The sequence below is a fragment of the Vipera ursinii genome, assembly GCF_947247035.1.
Source record: "Vipera ursinii genome assembly, chromosome: 2".
Classification (NCBI taxonomy): domain Eukaryota; kingdom Metazoa; phylum Chordata; class Lepidosauria; order Squamata; family Viperidae; genus Vipera; species Vipera ursinii.
The window spans coordinates 273,943,313-273,962,819 of NC_139513.1; the positions used below are offsets into that span (position 1 = coordinate 273,943,313).

General features: G+C 43.2%; 1 protein-coding gene across 1 annotated transcript in view; it reads left to right on the plus strand.

Moving 5' to 3' along the window:
- The window catches only part of OXCT1 (3-oxoacid CoA-transferase 1), a 77,834-nt gene that overhangs the window by 12,499 nt on the left and 45,828 nt on the right, over positions 1 to 19,507 (plus strand). Inside the window, exons 4-6 of the mRNA XM_083356823.1 lie at positions 8,341 to 8,476; positions 10,055 to 10,204; positions 10,933 to 11,039. Coding sequence (XP_083212949.1) covers positions 8,341 to 8,476; positions 10,055 to 10,204; positions 10,933 to 11,039 — 393 coding nt within the window. The remainder of the gene's footprint in view (positions 1 to 8,340; positions 8,477 to 10,054; positions 10,205 to 10,932; positions 11,040 to 19,507) is intronic.

The window sequence follows — 19,507 nt, forward strand, 5'->3', positions numbered from 1 at the left end:
CAAGATCTTGTCCTGGGCTTTGAAGTCTGAATGGAAGGAATAGGCTGAAGCTCAACCCTAGCATGGCTGAGTGGTTGTGGATTCTTGGACCACCTAGATCTGAGGCTTTCTATGTCTGGTCTTCAATGGGGTTGCATTGCACCATTTGAGTTTGATGTGCAATCTGGAGATCCTCCCAGAATCTCAGCTCCTACTGAAGGAGCAACTGGCTGCTATCTGCCAATTGGGCTCCTTTTTGGACCAGAGGGTCCTTTCTCCTGTGTTTTGGTCACCATGGCTACAGATAGTCCATAGTGCAGTGGCCTTATAGGCAAACTTGACATCTCTATTCCATGGGCTATAATAGTTACTAGTAAGCTTCTGGGTGCAATTCAAGGTCCCACTTTCTACTACTTACATAGCAGAATTCTAGTCATCTGAAGGATGATCTTCCATCTGTGGTGAAAGCCTGTCCATCCCAAGTAATCTAACAGATCTGGCTTGATTTACAGTAGGTCCCATTAATTAAGTAATTGTATTTGATAGACCCTCTTTGTTGTGGTGCTTACTGTCTGAAACAGCATTTCCCTAGAGATTTGTATGATTTCCCATCCTGTCTACACTTAAAATAAGCTTTGAAATTCTGACTCTTCGCCATGGAATCTTCCTCCAAATGTCTGCTGTTCATTTTCCAGGCTACTATTTTAACGATTTTATGATTCATAAAGCTTCCTCGAGTTGCAGTGGGCAACCTGGAATTTGAGAAATAAATCAACGAATGAGGATAGTAAAGGGAGATTTAGTGGTCTCCCCTCTTTCTACTGAAATTCCTCCTCCTCAAAGTCTGCTCCAAAAACTCCCCTATGTTTCAGAAAGAATTGGAGAGCCTAGAATTGATACCAACTGCTGATAAATGCCTTCTGTTGACAGAGGAGACCAACTGAATATCACCCTGTAGCTTTATTTTCCTTAGCAACATATGTTGGCGGGAAAAATACATTCTGCTCGTAGTATAACTATCAATCATGCAAAGAAAAATGAACCCAAAATGTGTAACAGTGGCAAGGAAAGAAAAAGCCGCTCAATTTACTCAAAGTGAGCACTATCCTCATTGACCCATCCTACATGGAGGGCCTTTGTGTGTCCTATTGCAATAGCCTCCAGATGCGTTATGAAGATGGGCAAGGTAAATGACTTATAGAATGATCTTGATGGTTAATTCAGGAGGTAACTGGAAGAATCCCAGAATTTTTTTTAATGTTAATAAAACAGGAAATGATTTAAAAACCATAAAAAACAGGGTTTATGCTAATCCTGTGACTGGAACAGTTTCCTATGGAAGCTGTACACTGTCTTTGTTGTGGATTTAGTAAGGTTGCAGGTCATCTCGATGAATTGCATCTTCAGTTGGCAGACAGAAAATTGCAACATGCAGTCTTTGACTTATGACCAGTCGCTTAATGACTTTTGAAGTGATATCCAACTCAAAAAATCCTACGTACGACCTTTCCTTGAGGTTACTATTGCTGCAACCCCTCCATGATTGCATTTTGTGTGCTTGGCATCCTGTGGTCATATGACTGAAATTTGCAACTTTTTTGCCGTTTTCCAGCAAAAATGCCCACTGGATATGCTGGATTCACATATCTATCATGTGGTTTATCTAATGGCCACATGATTTGTTTAACAACCATGGTGACCCGCTTTATGACCATCATAAAAATGGGTGTGAAATCTAGAGTGATCATATGGTATCTCCACTTATAATGACAATGTCTTATGATCGAATTTCCTGGCTGCATTGTGGTTGTAAGTCGAGGACTACCTATACTAGGGCTTTTCAAACTTTTCACCCATTGTACCACTTTTAGGATATGGCAACATCCGAGTACGACCAGTCGCCTAGCAAGGTGTCAAAAACTTGACCAAAAAAAAAGTGATAAAGTACAGGTAGTCCTCAACTTACAACAGTTCACTTAGTGACTGTTTGAAGTTACAATGGCACTGAAAAAAGTGCCCTCCAAGCCACACCCGAGCAAGACACCCGCCTGCCTGCCCGGCAGCGCTCTTCCTCCTGTCTGAGGTTTTCATTGTTGTGAGCATTTCTGTTGAGGAGTGGCAGCAGGGGTGGGGTGGGGGGGGTGTTTGGTTTTTATTTCCCCCCCTCTGCTGGGTGGTTGCAGCAGGTTTTGGTCACTTCACATGACTCTGGGATACTGTGACCGTCATAAATATGAATCAGTTGCCAAGCATGTGAATGTAAATCACAAGACCCTGGGATGCTGTAACATTCCAGCTGATTGGCGCTTCTTCTGGGCTCAGCAGAAGCACCGGGATCAGCACCGAGCTCCAGCTGGAGCCTGGCGCTGATCCTGGCGCTTCCGCTGAGCCCTGACAGCCCCGAAGAAGCACTGATCCTGGCGCTTCCGGTGAGCCCTGACAGTCCTGCAGTTCCAGCCGTCTCTCGCTTCGGCTTGTGCGGTGCTGCCACCGGTTCAGCTCATTCCCCTCCCCCGCAATGACTTTTCTAGGATGGTTACGTACCACCTGCCAGGTGCCAATGTACTACAGGTGGTACCCGTATCTTCTGGTTGAAAAGCCCTGACCTATACTACGGTACTACAACCAGGAAAGATTATTGCATATTCTGCCATTGTCCACATATATGAGAAAAAAGGAAAAGTTGTGGAAATCTTCACAAGAAGTAAGATTTATTTTCTTTACTTGATCCATTCATTTTTGTTGCTAATTTGTCTTGGTTCTCCAAAATATTTCTGATTTGATCAACATCTTTGTGCCAATCCTGTCTGTCATCAACTGCTTCTTTGATTTCTGGCCTGCTCTTGCTAGCTCAGTGGTAGTATCTAGTCACCTTGTCTCCTTTTAGCCTCTTTGCTAATTGCCTTTGATTTTTTCCCCCCAAGCCACAGGGTCTTCTCCAAGGAGTCTTGCCTTTCTAGTACACATTCAAAATATGAAAACTTCAAGGTCATTATTAGGGCTTCCTATGAGCAATCTGTAAGGGACGCGGTGGCTCAGTGGGTTAGGACGCTGAGCTTGTCGATCAGAAGGTCGGCAGTTTGGCGGGTCGAATCCCGAGTGCCGCGTAGCAGAGTGAGCGCCTGTTGCTCGTCCCAGCTTCTGCCAACCTAGCAGTTCGAAAACACGTAAAAAATGCAAGTAGAAAAATAGGGACCACTACGGTGGGAAGGTAACAGCGTTCCGTGCGCCTTTGGCATCTAGTCATGCCGGCCACATGACCACGGAGATGTCCTCGGACGAGCGCTGGCTCTTCGGCTTTGAAAAGGAGATGAGCACCGGCCCCTAGAGTCGGAAACGACTAGCACGCATGTGCGGGGGAACCTTTACCTTTACCTATGAGCAATCTAATTTTATTTTATCTAGGATAAATTACAATACCTTACAATTCAAGGTATTATCGATAATTTTGTCCAGCATCACAATTCAAATTTATCATTTCTCTTCATTTAGCCTTTGTGATGATCTAGTCATTATAATCATTTTTACATCGGACTCTGGAATTTTGACTAGATATGCAGTATGTGCTAGACTGATTCATAGAGATTAAAAGAATGAGCAAATACATTTTTTTCTCTGTAGGTGTCATCTTGATTCATATATGTATTCATGTTGAAATTAGTATCATTAATCATATGAGTGATGGAAATATTTGTCTTTATATGAGACCAAGGAGATTTAAGAAGCTGTTCCACCTTTCAGATAGCAGGCATAAACACTGTTTCTGCAATTTCATTTTTGAAAGCACAGTTCGTAATATGCAAATTATGAATGTACAGTGTGAATGTTTTTCTGGTTGGGAGTCCAGTACATTTTTATGTTGTAACTTTAACTTGGCATACAAGCCATTATGGGCATATGTGGGTAGTATTGGGCAAGTTTCAGTGTGAACTATTTTTAATTCTCCATCAGTTGATCTGCTGGCACAAGCTTAAACATTCCTGTCTGGGTTTTGCTCTGTTGCTACACCATGCCTATGAAAACATTTGCTTGCTTTCTGCTTTCTAAGAGGACCAGCAAATACAGAAGAGAATTGTTGAATATTTGTAAAATCAAGAATGTGCTCAATAATTGAAGGGAAAATGCTAGAACTAATTCCAGTAAATTTGAAAGCAGGTATTCTCAAGACTGCCAAGATTATGTACTGCTTAGGTCAGGAAACGGTCATTTACTATACTTTATTCTGCTTTTTTTCCATCAAGAAAGTCCAAGCAGAATAGTTAGCATTGGTCCAGAAGATTCCTGTCTAGATTTCAAACAAATTAATGGCATCATGCTTTTTTTCCATCAAGAAAGTCCAAGCAGAATAGTTAGCATTGGTCCAGAAGATTCCTGTCTAGATTTCAAACAAATTAATGGCATCATCTCTCTTCAAAAATATGAGTTTTCCCTATCATATTGAAGAGAAATAGTGTCTTTTATATCCCCTATCCTGTTCACTTTCTCTAAGATGGTAAAAAGCATACTTTTCCAACATGCCTTCAGCCCTTGGACGATTTGATAATGATGTGTTAATTGGGGGGGGTTGCTATTATTTTTAATTGATTTAAATTAACAGAAATGCTTGTAAAATAAATAATTGTGTTGAAATTCAACAAAATATCCTGGCCGTGGAGTAGATGTTTAGACTTCTGTTCTCAGAATTCCCTAGATTCATGGCCATTGCTGAGAATTCTGGCAGCTGAAGTTCACAATCTGTTTGGTGACCAGATTATTTTATTAATTGTGAATGTATATATTTTTTTAGGAAAAAGCTAGAATAGTTTAAAGAATCTCCAGACTAGTTCATCTATCTTAATTTTCAAATGGTTTGAGTTGATGTTACTCCTGTAATTGGGATTAGCTGTTCCTAATTTTAGCTGGAAGATTATTTCTCAGTATGCCAGATCAAGTTCCTCTGGAATATTCCTAAAACACAGAGGCTCCAAAGAGCCTGTTTGCAGTTTGGGCTACAAGTGAGGAACGGAAACCTGGGAGATTTTCCAAGATGAAGTCAACCTCTGTACTGGGACAGCATATTTCACAGAAGGGACAATGAAGTTTAACATTGGCTGGTAGACCATATTAGATTTCACTTGCTAGGCATGGGAACGGCACATGGTGCACATAATGAATATGAAAAAACCCAGCTAACAACTGATACCTTTGTTTCCTCTCCTCCTTTGATGACCATAATATTCAGAGGGACTAAGAAACAAATGCAGAGTGGGTAGGTTTTTAGCCCTGCCTTACTTCTGATGATGTACAGGCAGTCCTTAGCTTACGACAGTTCATTTAGTGACTGTTTCAACTTACAGCAGCACTGAAAAAAAGTGATTTATGACCATTTCTCACTCTTATGACTGTTGCAGCATCCCCATGGTCATGTGATCAAAATCCAGACGCTTGGCAACTGACTCATATTTATGACAATTTCAGTATCCCAGGGTCGTGTGATCAGCTTTTGCAAACCTCCTGACAAGCAAAGTTAATGGGAAAGCCAGATTTGCTTAACAACCAGGTTACTAACTTAAAAACATCACTTAACAAATGCGGCAAGAAAGGTCGTAAAATGGGGCAAAACTCACTTAATAAATGTCTTGCTTAGCACCAGAAATTTTGGGCTCAGTTGTGGTCACAAGTCGAGGACTACCTGTAATTACAGCTTCATGACATCTGGAAGGCATTACGATGCAGCAGGCTGGCTTCAACAATCTACATGGAAATAACGGGGCAAGAAAATAAGCTTACTTCCATCCAGCCCACTGCATCCTCTGGAAGGTCTCCAGTCTTTAATTCTTAAAATTCCATCTTTAGTGCTACCTAACCAAGTCAGCAATAGATAATGGTATGTTCACTATATTCCAGGGTAAAATCAGACTTCCTTATCCATATCACTGTTTCAAGGCATTATTTCCAAGATATACACAAACTTAGAACAAACGTGTTAATAGCAGGAGGATAACAAAAGTGATAACATTATCTTATTCACTGGGCAAAGCTAATTCATACCTGTAATAAGAAGCACTTATTGCCCTTGAACAAGTACAGGTAGCCCTTGACTTAGAGCTATTCATTTAGCGACTGTTCAAAGTTACAACAGCACTGAAAAAAGTGACTTACAATTGGGCTTGCACATACAACTGTTGCAGCATCCCAACGGTCACATAATCAACATTTGAGCACTTGGCAACCAGCATGTATTTATCATGGTTGCAGTGTCCTGGGGATGTGTGATCATCATTTGTAACTTCCCAACTAGCCTCTGACAAGCAAAGTCAATGGGGGAGGGCAGATTTGCTTAATGACATAACTTATTTAACAATTACAGTGATTCACTTAACAGCCATGGGGGAAGAAAGGTGATAAAAATCTGGCACAAAATACTTGATAATTGCCTTGCTAAGCAATGGAAATTTTAGTCCCGATTATGATCCTAAGTTGAGGACCATCTGTAGGCCAATGCCATATGGCTGCTTTGTGGCCAAAGAAACCTTCAAAATGGCGGCAGAAGGTTAGAGGGACCACTTGGCATCCTTATTTATACAACATACCAGTTGAATTATTGAGAGTTCTTAGGAGAAGAGTGTAGTTTCAGTAAATAAGATTAAAAATGTAAACATAAACAGCAGCAATTGTTATACTTACCAGAAAGAAGGATGAGCCATTTTTTAAAGATAATCGTCCATTATGAAGGAAAAATTCCACAGAGAAAAGTGATCTGTTTCCATTGCTATGTTTTCAACAAATCTAAGATGACAGATTCCTTTTCAATAATTCAGGGGAATGGATTGAATGAGTCTTCAGGGAAAACACATACTTTCAGATACTTTATTTTTCTTCCTAGCATTTTTCTCACAAGTGCGGGGTCTTCTTTTTTTCCAGGTCCACCATGTATTGGTCCATTGGTTGATTAACTGACTTGTCGCCTAAGCCTGAGCTCGTGAGCTGAGAGAGAGCAACATGTCCAAAGTTATCCAGCCATAAGGCTGGAGTAGAATTCTGAGGTTTTTCGATTCTAACTTGATGCTAGATCATAAGACCAAACAAATCTCTCTCACTTTCAGATACTGTGGTCCCAAAACACTATTGTTATACCTTTTGATTTTAACCTGGAAACAAATCAGGAGCTCACGAAAACAATTTATCATACCCCAGAGTATTGTTGCTCATCTCTTCTTCTTTTTTTTGAAAAAAGCTTGAATTTAGTTCTGCTTTTGAAATATAGAAGTTGTGTATTGGTCAGTGTTTCTTCTACATTTCAGGTTATAAGCTATGCTAAAAATACATGATTGAGAAAATTTCTGAACATTGATCCCATCCCTTTTTAACATTACAAAATTACGTACAGAATCTGAGATGAAACTTTTATGAAGCTTTTATGAATTGGAGACAGGTTAAGCCAACATGTATAATAAAATATGAATAGTTATTCTGGAAAATTATAAAATAGTTATTCTGGAAAATTATAAAATCAGTAGAGAATATATATAGCTCAGGGTTCATTTGTAGAGTTCTTGGTGATCTCCCTGCTGTTTGCAGACGTTTCATTACCCAACTAGATAACATCATCAGTGTGAGTGTGTGGTTGGCTCCCTATTTGTATACTCTGGCTTGCCTTGCCAGTGTTGTTGATGGAGTGTCTACTTTTCTCCTTGGCAGTTCTTTAATTAGGATATTATTTTCTGCTTGATTGTTTGTTTAGTATTAATCCCTGCTTATCAGGGGAAATGTGTTCTGCTCTTTTTGTTTCCTTCTTAGCTTTTTTATTGTCTCTCTTGAATGGTGTGCAAATATAATTTCTTATGTGTCCATAGAACCCATGCCCATTATAATCCATATCATAAACCATGTTTTATAGTTTAAGTTTGAAGTCAATAACTTGAGAATCTCCCACCCCATTTTTGCAGATCTCAGGGCTACACATGACTATAGTTGCTGAAAAGTGATGGCATATTTTCCCATGTTTTGAGATAGGAGAGGCCTGAAATATATTTTTATAGAGTATAAAAAAACTCTTCCCTAAACTCTAAAAATCAGACATTCCTATTCTTGTCTACTGAGGTTTACTTTCTGTGTTCTCTCGTCTTCCTCCAGAAGATAACATTTTTTTTGTTACAACATGAGAAGACTATACTGTACAAGCCAGCCATTTGTAGTTTATTTGACAGACTGCAGTTAATTGTGGCTCAGTGTGACTCTTTGTTTTTATTATTATTATTATTATTATTATTATTATTATTATTATTATTATTATTATTATTATTTCTGGCCACAATATTGTAGGCATAATCTAAATTTTCCATCACTTGGTTCTCAACCTTAACCCTGTTTTCTCTGCAGAGTAGACAACTTTGGGCTCGGACTTCTGCTTCAGAGCAAACAGATCAAGCGTATGGTGTCCTCCTATGTTGGAGAAAATGCAGAATTTGAGCGGCAGTATTTATGTGGCGAACTGGAAGTTGAGCTTACCCCACAGGTGAAATGTTAATTGCCTATTCTTTGGAGGAAGGCTCCTTATAATAAATGGCACCAAGTCTTTTGAGTTCCATTCCAGTTGCAGGATTTCCACACCAGAAACTGAATGTTTCTTGTGCAACTACTGTATTGTGTGGTCCTTTTGAGTCTGTTGCAAATCATAAGGCTCAGACAGCTTTCCTCATTTCTGTCCTTTTGCAGAGGCGCCAACAGACTTCCCATCTTGGGAGTGTATTGCATTGCACCACTATAGGAAGCAGGAAACTGGACAAGATCAATCTTTGGCCAGATTCCGAACCAACCCTAAAGCCTGATTTATGTTAGAGCCCCAGGCTACAGACACACTATAATGATTACCATGCAGTATTAAAATACAAGTAAGAAAACATGGAAACTCACGTACCAGCCAGTTAAGAGTAGGAGGAGGTTTTTTTAAGCTGTTAGCATTGCATCGGCAGTCACATTTTAAAAATCCATTAAGTATTTGCAGTGTTGCGCTTGACTGATCTACACTCCATTCTTCATGCACGTTTAACTAGCTTTTTGGAAAAGATTGACTACTTGCCTGCCAGCCAAACTTCCCTCCTACACCAAAGTTAAGAATACAAGTAGCTCATTTCATATTTACCACCTTTCTTAAGTTAATCTTTTCTTAGCCCAACCACACTGAGTAAATAAGTTAACCACAGTCAGACAGGCTCTGGCTGCCTTCTCCAAATCTTCAGATTCTGGGAATATTCCTATAAGCTGAAGTAGCACTACATGTTTGAAATGTGCTGTAACTAGCATGGCAAAGAGGCCATATTTGCCTGAAAAACCCATAATAAATATACCGTAGTTGGGTAAATAGATTTGTTTATATTTTTGAGAAACAGTAACATATGGAGAAAAGGTTGGAATGTATACACATGTGTTTCAGAAGTGAGATATTGGTAACATTAAGATGCCCTGCTGATCATTGACCTTATTATTGCATAGTAATAAACTAAAAGGGTCGCATTGGCTCAGTGGGTTAGGACGCTGAGCTTGTCGATCAGAAGGTTGGCAGTTTGGCAGGTCGAATCCTGAGTGCCGCGTAGCAGAGTGAGCGCCTGTTACTCGTCCCAGCTTCTGCCAACCTAGCAGTTCGAAAGCACGTAAAAATGCAAGTAGAATAATAGGGACCACTACGGTGGGAAGGTAACAGCGTTTCGTGCGCTTTTGGCATCTAGTCATGCCGGCCACATGACCACGGAGACGTCCTCGGACAAGCGCTGGCTCTTTGGCTTTGAAACGGAGATGAGCACCGGCCCCTAGAATTGGAAATGACTAGCACACATGTGCGGGGGAACCTTTACCTTTACCTTAATAAACTAATATTAAAAGGTAGAAAGCTTCAGTACCTCTGCTCCACATTTCCTAGGAATGAGTATTCTATGCAAATCTTCTTGCTGTATTCAGGAGCTATCTCAGTGGACCTAGAAGAGCAGAAAAGGTTCCTTAACAATGTTTGTCAAAGAATTGATGTACTGTTGTGAGCTACAGACCTTCTTTACATCTTTTTTGTCTTGCCAGCCATTAAGCCTTTTGTTCTTTCTAGGGTACCCTTGCTGAGCGGATCCGAGCAGGAGGAGCTGGCATCCCGGCTTTCTTCACCAGTACTGGGTATGGGACTTTGGTGCAAGAAGGAGGATCTCCAATCAAATACAACAAAGATGGCACAATTGCCCTGGCTAGTGAACCAAGAGAGGTAAAATACCTGTGGATTTGAGTGATGTTGTGAATGAGGAGGGCGGGCACAGCCTTTTTGAAATTTTCGAAAGTTAAGACAGATTCAGGGCATATAACACACTTTGCCAGTAATACAATAGCATGATTTGAGGCCTGTTCAGGAAAACAAAGTTGAATAAATCCTAACTTAGTGTAATATATTAAGCAGATTATAAATCCACCATGCAGATCATATGGTGGCTCCTGATTTTATTTTATTATTATTTTTTAAATTCCATTTATATCCCGCCCTTCTCCAAAGACTCAGGGCAGCTTACAAGCTTAGCAGTAGCCTTCATTCTATGTATATGCCTACTTATTAGGGCTTTCACACACACCCCCAAGCGGCATTATTACAAAGTCAGCTTAATTGCCCCCAACAATCTGGGTCCTCATTTTTCCTACCTCGGAAGGATGGAAGGCTGAGTCAACCTTGAGCCTGGTGGGATGCGAACCTGCACTAATTGCAGGCAGCTGGTGTTACTTAAGGAGGCATTAGCCCTCTGCTCCACCAAGGCTTTTTTTATGTCTTCTTTATTCAGTCTGCACATTTAATTCCCAGTTTTCATTACGGTCAATGGTATTTTCGTTTCATTTCATTGTTAAATTGTAGTGTGAGCTGATAATTTAAAGAAAGCAAAGCTTTTCAAAAATATCTTAAAATGCCTTAAAATCTTCTCTCCCCCTCCTTTTTTTTATTTTTTAAAGGTGAGAGAATTTGACGGTCGGCATTACATTATGGAGAAATCAATCACAGGGGATTTTGCATTAGTAAAGGCATGGAAGTCTGATCGTGCTGGAAATATTATCTTCAGGTATGCCATGTTCACACAGCAAGCATGTTTTTAACCTTGCTTTCAAAGAGTTTTCTGGGAAATATGAACATTCTACAGCCTAGAGGATTTTTTTTTTGGTTTCTCTTAGGATGTATGTTTTAATCGTGTGCAGCAATAGGGGAGGCCCAGTTGTTCCGCTCAAACAAGAACGTCACCATGCATTTTAAAAACAAACAAAACCAGCAGCAGTATATTTTAGTATTGAGTGCAGAGTCTGTAGCCCTAGAATTGCATGCAAGCTCTCCAAAATCACTGAGACCTTTCCATAACTCCAGCACCTTTCCAAAAGCTGGTATCAAATGGGAATTGTTCATCTGATAGAAGAAAATTGCAGGCAGTCTTTAACTTATGACTGTAATGGAGGCTGACCATTATGGCTGTGGGTTGTAATGTTCATAAAGCAGGTCATCATATGACCAATCCAATTATATGACCTTTTTTTGGCAGTAATTGAGTGCAGTGGTTATTAAGCAAACTGGAGACCCAATTTGATCTAGTGGTTAAAGCACTGGGCTAGAAATCAGGAGACCCTAAATTCAGGTCCCTCCTTAGCTGTGAAAGCTGGCCCAATCACCCTCTCTCACCTCACAGGGTTGTTGTTATGGGGAAAGTAAGAGTTAGGAAGGTGTGCTGGATATGTTTGCTGGCTTGAGTTATTTGTAAAAATAATAAAGCTGAGATGCAAATAAAATAAATTGCTTGCTATTTAGGGGGTGTTGCTAAAAACTGGAAGTCAATGCCAATTTTTTGCAAAAATGTAAATTGCAGTCATATAACTGGGGGGTGGGCGGGGAAGGGGGTATCTGAACTTCGGAACCAAGTTGTAAGAAGCTTTTGAGGGATTGGCAGGTTTGGGAACCACTGTTTTAGCCTACTCGTTTCTGCATCTGAGCCTCATTCATTTTTGGAATGTGTCCACCAGTCTGCCATTGAGAATCCAACCTGAAGAAGGTTGTGGATTCCTGTCCTAAATTATGTCCCAGAATCCTTTGAAGCAATGCAAGGGCTTCTGTCTGTGCAGTGGGGCTGCTTTTCAAAAAACTGGCTATAGGAAGAAAATCTGATAATAGCAAAGCTAGGCTCTTTGTGCTCAGCAAGACTAATGAGGGCCAGGAGGCTGAAATAAGTTTCCCATTTGTGATCTTACTCCCATATTTTGCTCCTTCTACCGGTATCTCTGTGTTGCCAATGCTGCCTACCTACAGCTGTTCTTCAATAGCAAAGACCTTTCTCCAGCTTTTGCTCCTTGCTCTTTTCCACCGTGTTGAACAAACCAGTGAAACAAAAAATACCCACATGAGGGCAGTAGAAGGCTGTAGTTTTCAGCTTCTCCTGAACTAGAATTTCCTGTAGCTGTAGACACTATTAAAAAGTAGTATTCTTGTTTTATTATTACACCTTTTCTTAGTGTTAAAGAAATGTATGCCATCATTTGGAGGCATGCTGTCAAAAAAAAATTGACATCCGTATGAATTCAGTGCTAGCATTGATAAAAAGCAATTATTATAAGGCTGTGTATCTAGGACAGACAATGTTAGCAAAACAGAAGCAGAGAACCAGTGTTTGCTGATGATGTTATAAAAACCTTATTTTTTTTCAAATAATGTCAAGGTAGTAAATAGACTGAGAGCAGAATTAAGAATTAAAATTTAAAGCTATAATCTTTTCTTCCGGATAGAAATGTTGTTATTCTTTCTAAAACCCAGGAATAATGTAATTAGCCCTTGAAGACCACCCGGAGGCTTCAGCTGGTGCAGAGTGCAGCTGCACGGGTAGTGATGGGAGCACCCCGATACTCCCATATTACACCCCTCCTGCGTGAGCTGCATTGGCTACCGGTTGCCCTCCGGGTGAGATTTAAGGTGCTGGTACTTACCTTTAAAGCCCTACATGGCTTAGGCCCAGGTACTTACCTTTAGAGCCCTACATGGCTTAGGCCCGGGATACTTGCAGGACCATCTGCTGCCGGGAACGAATTCCCATCGCCCAGTACGCTCACACAGAGAAGGCCTCCTCAGGGTACCGTCAGCTAGGCAATGTCGGCTGGCGACCCCCAGGGGGAGGGCCTTCTCTGTGGGAGCGCCAGTCCTATGGAATCAGCTCCCCCCTGAGCTTCGGATGGCCCAAAATCTCCAATCCTTTCGTCGCGGCCTCAAAACACTCCTGTTCCACCAGGCTGACCTGGACTGACAGGCATTTTAATTATATTTACAATTTTTAATTTTATTTTTTATTTTTAATTTTAATTTATTGCACAGATGATTTTAATTTTATTTTTATCTTAATTTCTGTACTTATTATATGTTTTGTTGTTAGCCGCCCTGAGTCCTTCGGGAGATAGGGCGGGATATAAATCCCATTAATAAATAAATAAATAAATAAATAAATAAATAAATAAATAAATAAATAAATAAATAAATAAATAAATAGTTTCAGGACTGTTCCCAGATGTTATAATTCAGAATAGAGATAGCTTACGAGATATCTCCATCAGTGCTCAGAAAATTGTAAATTAGAGGGTGATGGAGGGATGTTGTAGGTATAGTAGGCCCTATAAACCAGTAACTTTAAGAGCTGTGGTGGTGCAGTGATTAGAATGCAGTACTTCAGGCTAATTCTGCCAACTGCCAGCAGTTCAGTTCTTACTGGCTCAAGCCTTCCATCATTCCCAGGTCAGTAAAATGAGGACCCAGATTGTTGGGGGCAATATGCTGATTCTGTAAATGTGTTATATATGTAAACAATCCCGTAATAGATGTATATATGTTCCCGTAATAGATGTATATATGTTAGCTGTTCAAATAATACTACAGCAGCAAGGTGTATAAACTAAAAGCCTCCTGACAGAAAAACACGCGGGAACTTTGACAGCTGTCAAAGTTCCCCGCACAGCGCAGGCGCCACCACTGACAGCTCGCGGCTGTCAAACTCCGGACTACGAGGAAGCCTGAGCTGTCAAAGCATCCACCGCACAGCGCAGGCGCGACCACTGACAGCTCGCGGCTGTCAAAACACCAAGCCACGCGGAAGCCGGAGCTGTCAACGGAAGACGACGCGGATTGGTCCCTGCCTGACACGGCGCCAAAATAAACACCTCTGATTGGTCCTCGCTACCAGCTGCCGGCTATAAAAGCCGGACAAGTTATTCTATGTTTGCCTTGCTCTTAAATAAACCTGTTGTTACTAGCCTGTCGTCCCGAGTGGTCCTTCGGCTACTTCACTGGCGACGAAGGTGGGATCGCTCCGGAGCTGAAGTCACGGCCGAGGAAGGAAGTTCCCGGCAAGAGCTGTCACGGAAGTTTTAACTTCCATCGGAGCAACCCAGGACAGGACGACATGGCAAACTTCGGCCGTGTGAGGGAGTTTGATACCCGCCATCCCGAGAGATGGCAATCACACCTCGGCCAAGTCGAGGGATTCCTCCTCGTCAGTAAAATCACTGACGACCGAGCAAAGGCCGCCGCTCTGCTGTACATCAGCGGGCCCCCGGTGTACGATGCAGCCGTCGGGTTGTTCAGCCCAGTGCCCATCACTGAAGTCTCCTACGCGGACTTGGTGGACCAGCTGAGCAAATACTACATGCTGGCTCGATCAGAACTGTACTGGCGGGTGCAATTCGCACAAAAGAAACAACGGCAGGACGAGCCCGCCAACGAGTTCATCGCCGGGGTCATACACGCCGCAAGGAACTGCTGCTTCCCCGACCTGGAAGACCGCATCAGAGACCAGGTGGTGATCGGTCTGAGGGACGAGAAGCTACAGAAAAAACTGACGTCCAAACCCGACATGAACCTGGCTGAGCTGACCAGGGAGATCATGGCATACGAACACAGCCACAAGAAGAAGCCGACCAACACGACCCCAGAGACCCCCGCGACCGTCTACCAGGAAAGCGCAGCCTTCAGCGACAGTGGAGAGTCGGTAGATTTCACCGACGGAGAAGCCCTACAACGCCGAATGGAGCTCCGACAGCCGAGAAGGGGAAAAACGTCGGACCGCCGGGGGTCCAGGAACCCTCCACCGCCACCACCTCGTTACGAGCAACGAGCCGCCTGTGCCAGCTGCGGGGGCAATCATGCCCGAGGAAGTTGCCGCTTTAGGAACGCGAAATGCCACAATTGCGGGAAGACTGGCCACATCAAGCCGGTGTGCCGCAGCAAGGGCCGGGACAACATCAATGAGGTGGAGGTAAACCCCCCAGGTAGGCCGGCTGCCCAGGCCAGCAGAGAACCCCACCCAGGGCCCCTGGTAGAGACAGTTGACAGGGTAAACAGCATAAGCTCTAAGGTTAAGATTTGGGTCAGAATTCAGGGGGTGCCCTGCCACATGGAAGTGGATTCTGGGTCAGCAGTTTCCTTAATTTCGCTGACAACCTATCAGGAGATCTGTCAGAAAGGCCGAGGACAAATTCCCCTGAAAAAAACTCAAGTACACCTAGCTGACTTCCAGAAGACCCCCATTCCGTTGGAAGGGAAAGCCAAGGTCGTAGTGCAGTACAAGGGGTTCAAGGGTCCCCTGGAGGTTTTAGTTACACCAGGGAACCGCACCAATTTGATAGGACTAAACTGGTTCAGTCCACTAGGCATCGCTTTAACAGGGGTTAACACCATTCTAACACCCAGCCTAGAAGCCGTTTGCGATAAGTTCGCCGATGTTTTCGATGGCACTTTAGGGAAATACACGGGGCCCCCCATCTCCTTACAGCTAAACCCTGCAATCCAACCAATTAAGATAAGAGCCAGGAGGGTACCTTTTGCCCTTAAAGAAAAAATCGAAAACGAACTTGATCGCCTCGTAGGACTAGGGGTGCTTGAGCCAACAGAAGGGGGAACCTGGGAGACCCCTATTGTCACCCCAATCAAACCTAACGGTGAAGTGAGACTGTGCGCTGATTATAAGGCGACAGTCAACCTAGCCCTCAGCCCCCATGCCTACCCGGTGCCAGCGGTAAGGGACGTATTTGCTTCCATCCGCTCTGGCGCCCTTTTCGCCAAGCTTGATCTCACACAGGCGTATTTGCAGCTGCCTGTCACTGAGGACACTGCGGAGGCCCAGACAATTGTCACCCACCGCGGTGCCTTTAAGGTAAAGAGGCTCCAATTTGGCATATCGGCGGCCCCGGGTATATTTCAGGGTATCATGGAGAAGACCCTGAAGGGAATACCCGGGGTCTGCCCCTATTTCGACGATGTTCTCATCGCCGGAGAAAACGAAGCGAACTTAGCTGACAGGCTGTCAGCTGTGCTGAGCCGGCTCAGAGAAGCCGGCCTTAAACTTAAGCGGGAAAAATGCTCTATTGGAGTCACATCCACTGAATTCCTAGGGTACAAAATAGATAGCCAGGGCATTCACCCCACCTCAGAAAAACTTCAGGCTATCCAGACCGCACCCAGCCCTAGGAATAAACAAGAGCTTCAATCCTTTTTAGGATTGTTAAACTTTTACCACGCCTTCATCCCCCATAAAGCCACTATTGCGGAGCCTCTGCATAGACTCCTAGACAAGGGTACAACTTGGTCCTGGACCAAAGAACATGAGAGTAGCTTCCAATCGTTAAAAAAGATTATCTGTCACAGTTCAACTATCACTCTTTTCAGAGAGGACACCCCACTATGCATCGCTTGCGATGCCTCTCCCTATGGAATCGGGGCTGTCTTAAGTCACATATTCAAGGACGGTACACAAAGACCCATAGCCTTCTATTCACGCACTCTAACCAAAGCTGAAAGAAACTATGCACAAATTGACAGGGAAGCCCTAGCAATAGTAGCAGGGGTCAAAAAATTTCATGATTACCTATATGGAAGACCATTTAATTACAGATCACAAACCCCTGCTAGGCATATTCACGTGGAACAAAACTACTCCACAAATTCTCTCTCCGAGAATGCTAAGATGGTCAACCTTCTTGGCAGCCTATTCCTATCAACTAATACATAAACCAGGTAAAGAATTGGGACATGCTGACTGCCTCAGTAGACTACCCATACAAACCAGGGACCCAGACCCAGCCCCAGCCAGCCAGATTTTAGCAATCTCCCAACTTCCAGAATGCCCCCTGACTGCAAACATTATAGCTAATAATTCAGCTAAAGATAAAATACTTGCCAGAATCCTCAAATGGGCCACAACAGGATGGCCAGCTCAAAATCCACACCCTCAATTCCAACCTTACTATAACAGGAAAAATGAGATCTCAACACATAGAGGATGCCTACTGTGGGGAAATAGGGTCATCATACCCGAAAAAAACATTGACCAAACATTACAAATTTTACACGAAGGTCACCCTGGAATTGTAAAAATGAAGGCGATGGCTAGAAGTTATGTGTGGTGGCCAGGCATAGATAAACAAATAGAAAAGTATGTGGGTGGGTGTTATACCTGTCAAGAGACCAGGAATGAACCACCCCAGGCACCAATCCATAAATGGGAGACTACAAGAAACCCATGGTCACGTATACATATAGATTTTGCTGGACCCATCCAGGGCCAAAGTTTCTTAATTGTAGTAGACAGCCACTCTAAATGGCTGGAAGTCACACCCCTTAGAAAAACAACGTCCCAAGCCACCATTCAAGCTTTACGGAAAATATTCGCTACACACGGCCTACCTGATACCATAGTTTCTGACAACGGACCTCAATTCACCTCTCGTGAATTTCAGATCTTCGCTATGAAGAATTGTATTAGGCTGGTCACGTCGGCGCCGTTCCACCCATCGTCGAACGGAATGGCTGAAATTATGGTACGATCCACAAAAGAAGCGTTAAAAAAATTCGTTACAGGGAACTGGCAGAGACGCCTCAGCCAGTTCCTATTAGCACAACACACAACTCCGTGCTCTACAACCGGGAAATCACCGGCGGAATTAAGATGGGGGAGAAGGCTAATAACACGTCTGGACAGACTACACCCCGATACATATCCAGAAGAAAAACAGCACCCCCACCCCGCCCGCACACTCAACCCAGGTCAATTGATTTGGGCACGATCATACACAGATAAAAACAAGTGGGTCCAAGGGACAGTAATAAAACAAACAGGGCCCATCTCATACCTTATAGCTACGCAAACACAGGGCATCATACGCCGCCATATTGATCAGCTCAGACCCAGACAACCACCACACAATTCTGAGCAACCAACCAATGCCGACATACAACCCCCACCGGAAATGCGACCTATCCCAAACCAGGAAGAAGAACACCAAAACGAGGATCCAGAACCAGACCACCCTCCACCCCTTCGCCGCTCAACCAGGAATCGGAGACCACCCACCTACCTAAAAGACTATCAGTGGGCAGGTTCAAACATCCAAGAGGAAAGGAACGCACCAGGGGAGGGGTAAGGGGTGTGTTATATATGTAAACAATCCCGTAATAGATGTATATATGTTAGCTGTTCAAATAATACTACAGCAGCAAGGTGTATAAACTAAAAGCCTCCTGACAGAAAAACACGCGGGAACTTTGACAGCTGTCAAAGTTCCCCGCACAGCGCAGGCGCCACCACTGACAGCTCGCGGCTGTCAAACTCCGGACTACGAGGAAGCCTGAGCTGTCAAAGCATCCACCGCACAGCGCAGGCGCGACCACTGACAGCTCGCGGCTGTCAAAACACCAAGCCACGCGGAAGCCGGAGCTGTCAACGGAAGACGACGCGGATTGGTCCCTGCCTGACACGGCGCCAAAATAAACACCTCTGATTGGTCCTCGCTACCAGCTGCCGGCTATAAAAGCCGGACAAGTTATTCTATGTTTGCCTTGCTCTTAAATAAACCTGTTGTTACTAGCCTGTCGTCCCGAGTGGTCCTTCGGCTACTTCAGTAAACCTCTTAGAGAGGGCTGGAAAGCATTGTGAAGCGGTATAAAAGTCTAAGTGCTATTGCTGTTAAGATGTGTGGACTGCAACTCCCAGAATCCCTCAGCCAGCACTGTTCTAAACAAATCCATGTTCAATGTAAACCATCCATAACTAGAACATTTCCAGCTAACTCTCCAGCCTCTGTCTGAGAATCACCAGTGAGGGAAACCCAGGACGTTTCTAGTCAAATTCCCGCTAGCAACAAGATTCTTGTAATATTGATTGAACATCTTGCATTGCTATAACCAAAGAAACCATTAGAGCTAGTCCTGGCTTGGTTGGCAAAGAACATGCTTCTATCTGCTATTTATTTGTTAGATTCATGTTTCATCTTTTCTCCAGAAGCTTTATGGCTTACATTTTTTTTTACTTTAATCCCATTTGTATCCCGCCCTTCTCCGAAGACTCAGGGCGGCTTACAGTCTAAGCACAAATCAAATGTGCTTAGCAATAGCCTTCATTCTATGTATATGCCTGCTTATTAGGGCTTTCACACCCCCCCCAGCGGCATTATTACAAAGTCAGCTTATTTCCCCCAACAATCTGGGTCCTCATTTTACCTACCTGGGAAGGATGGAAGG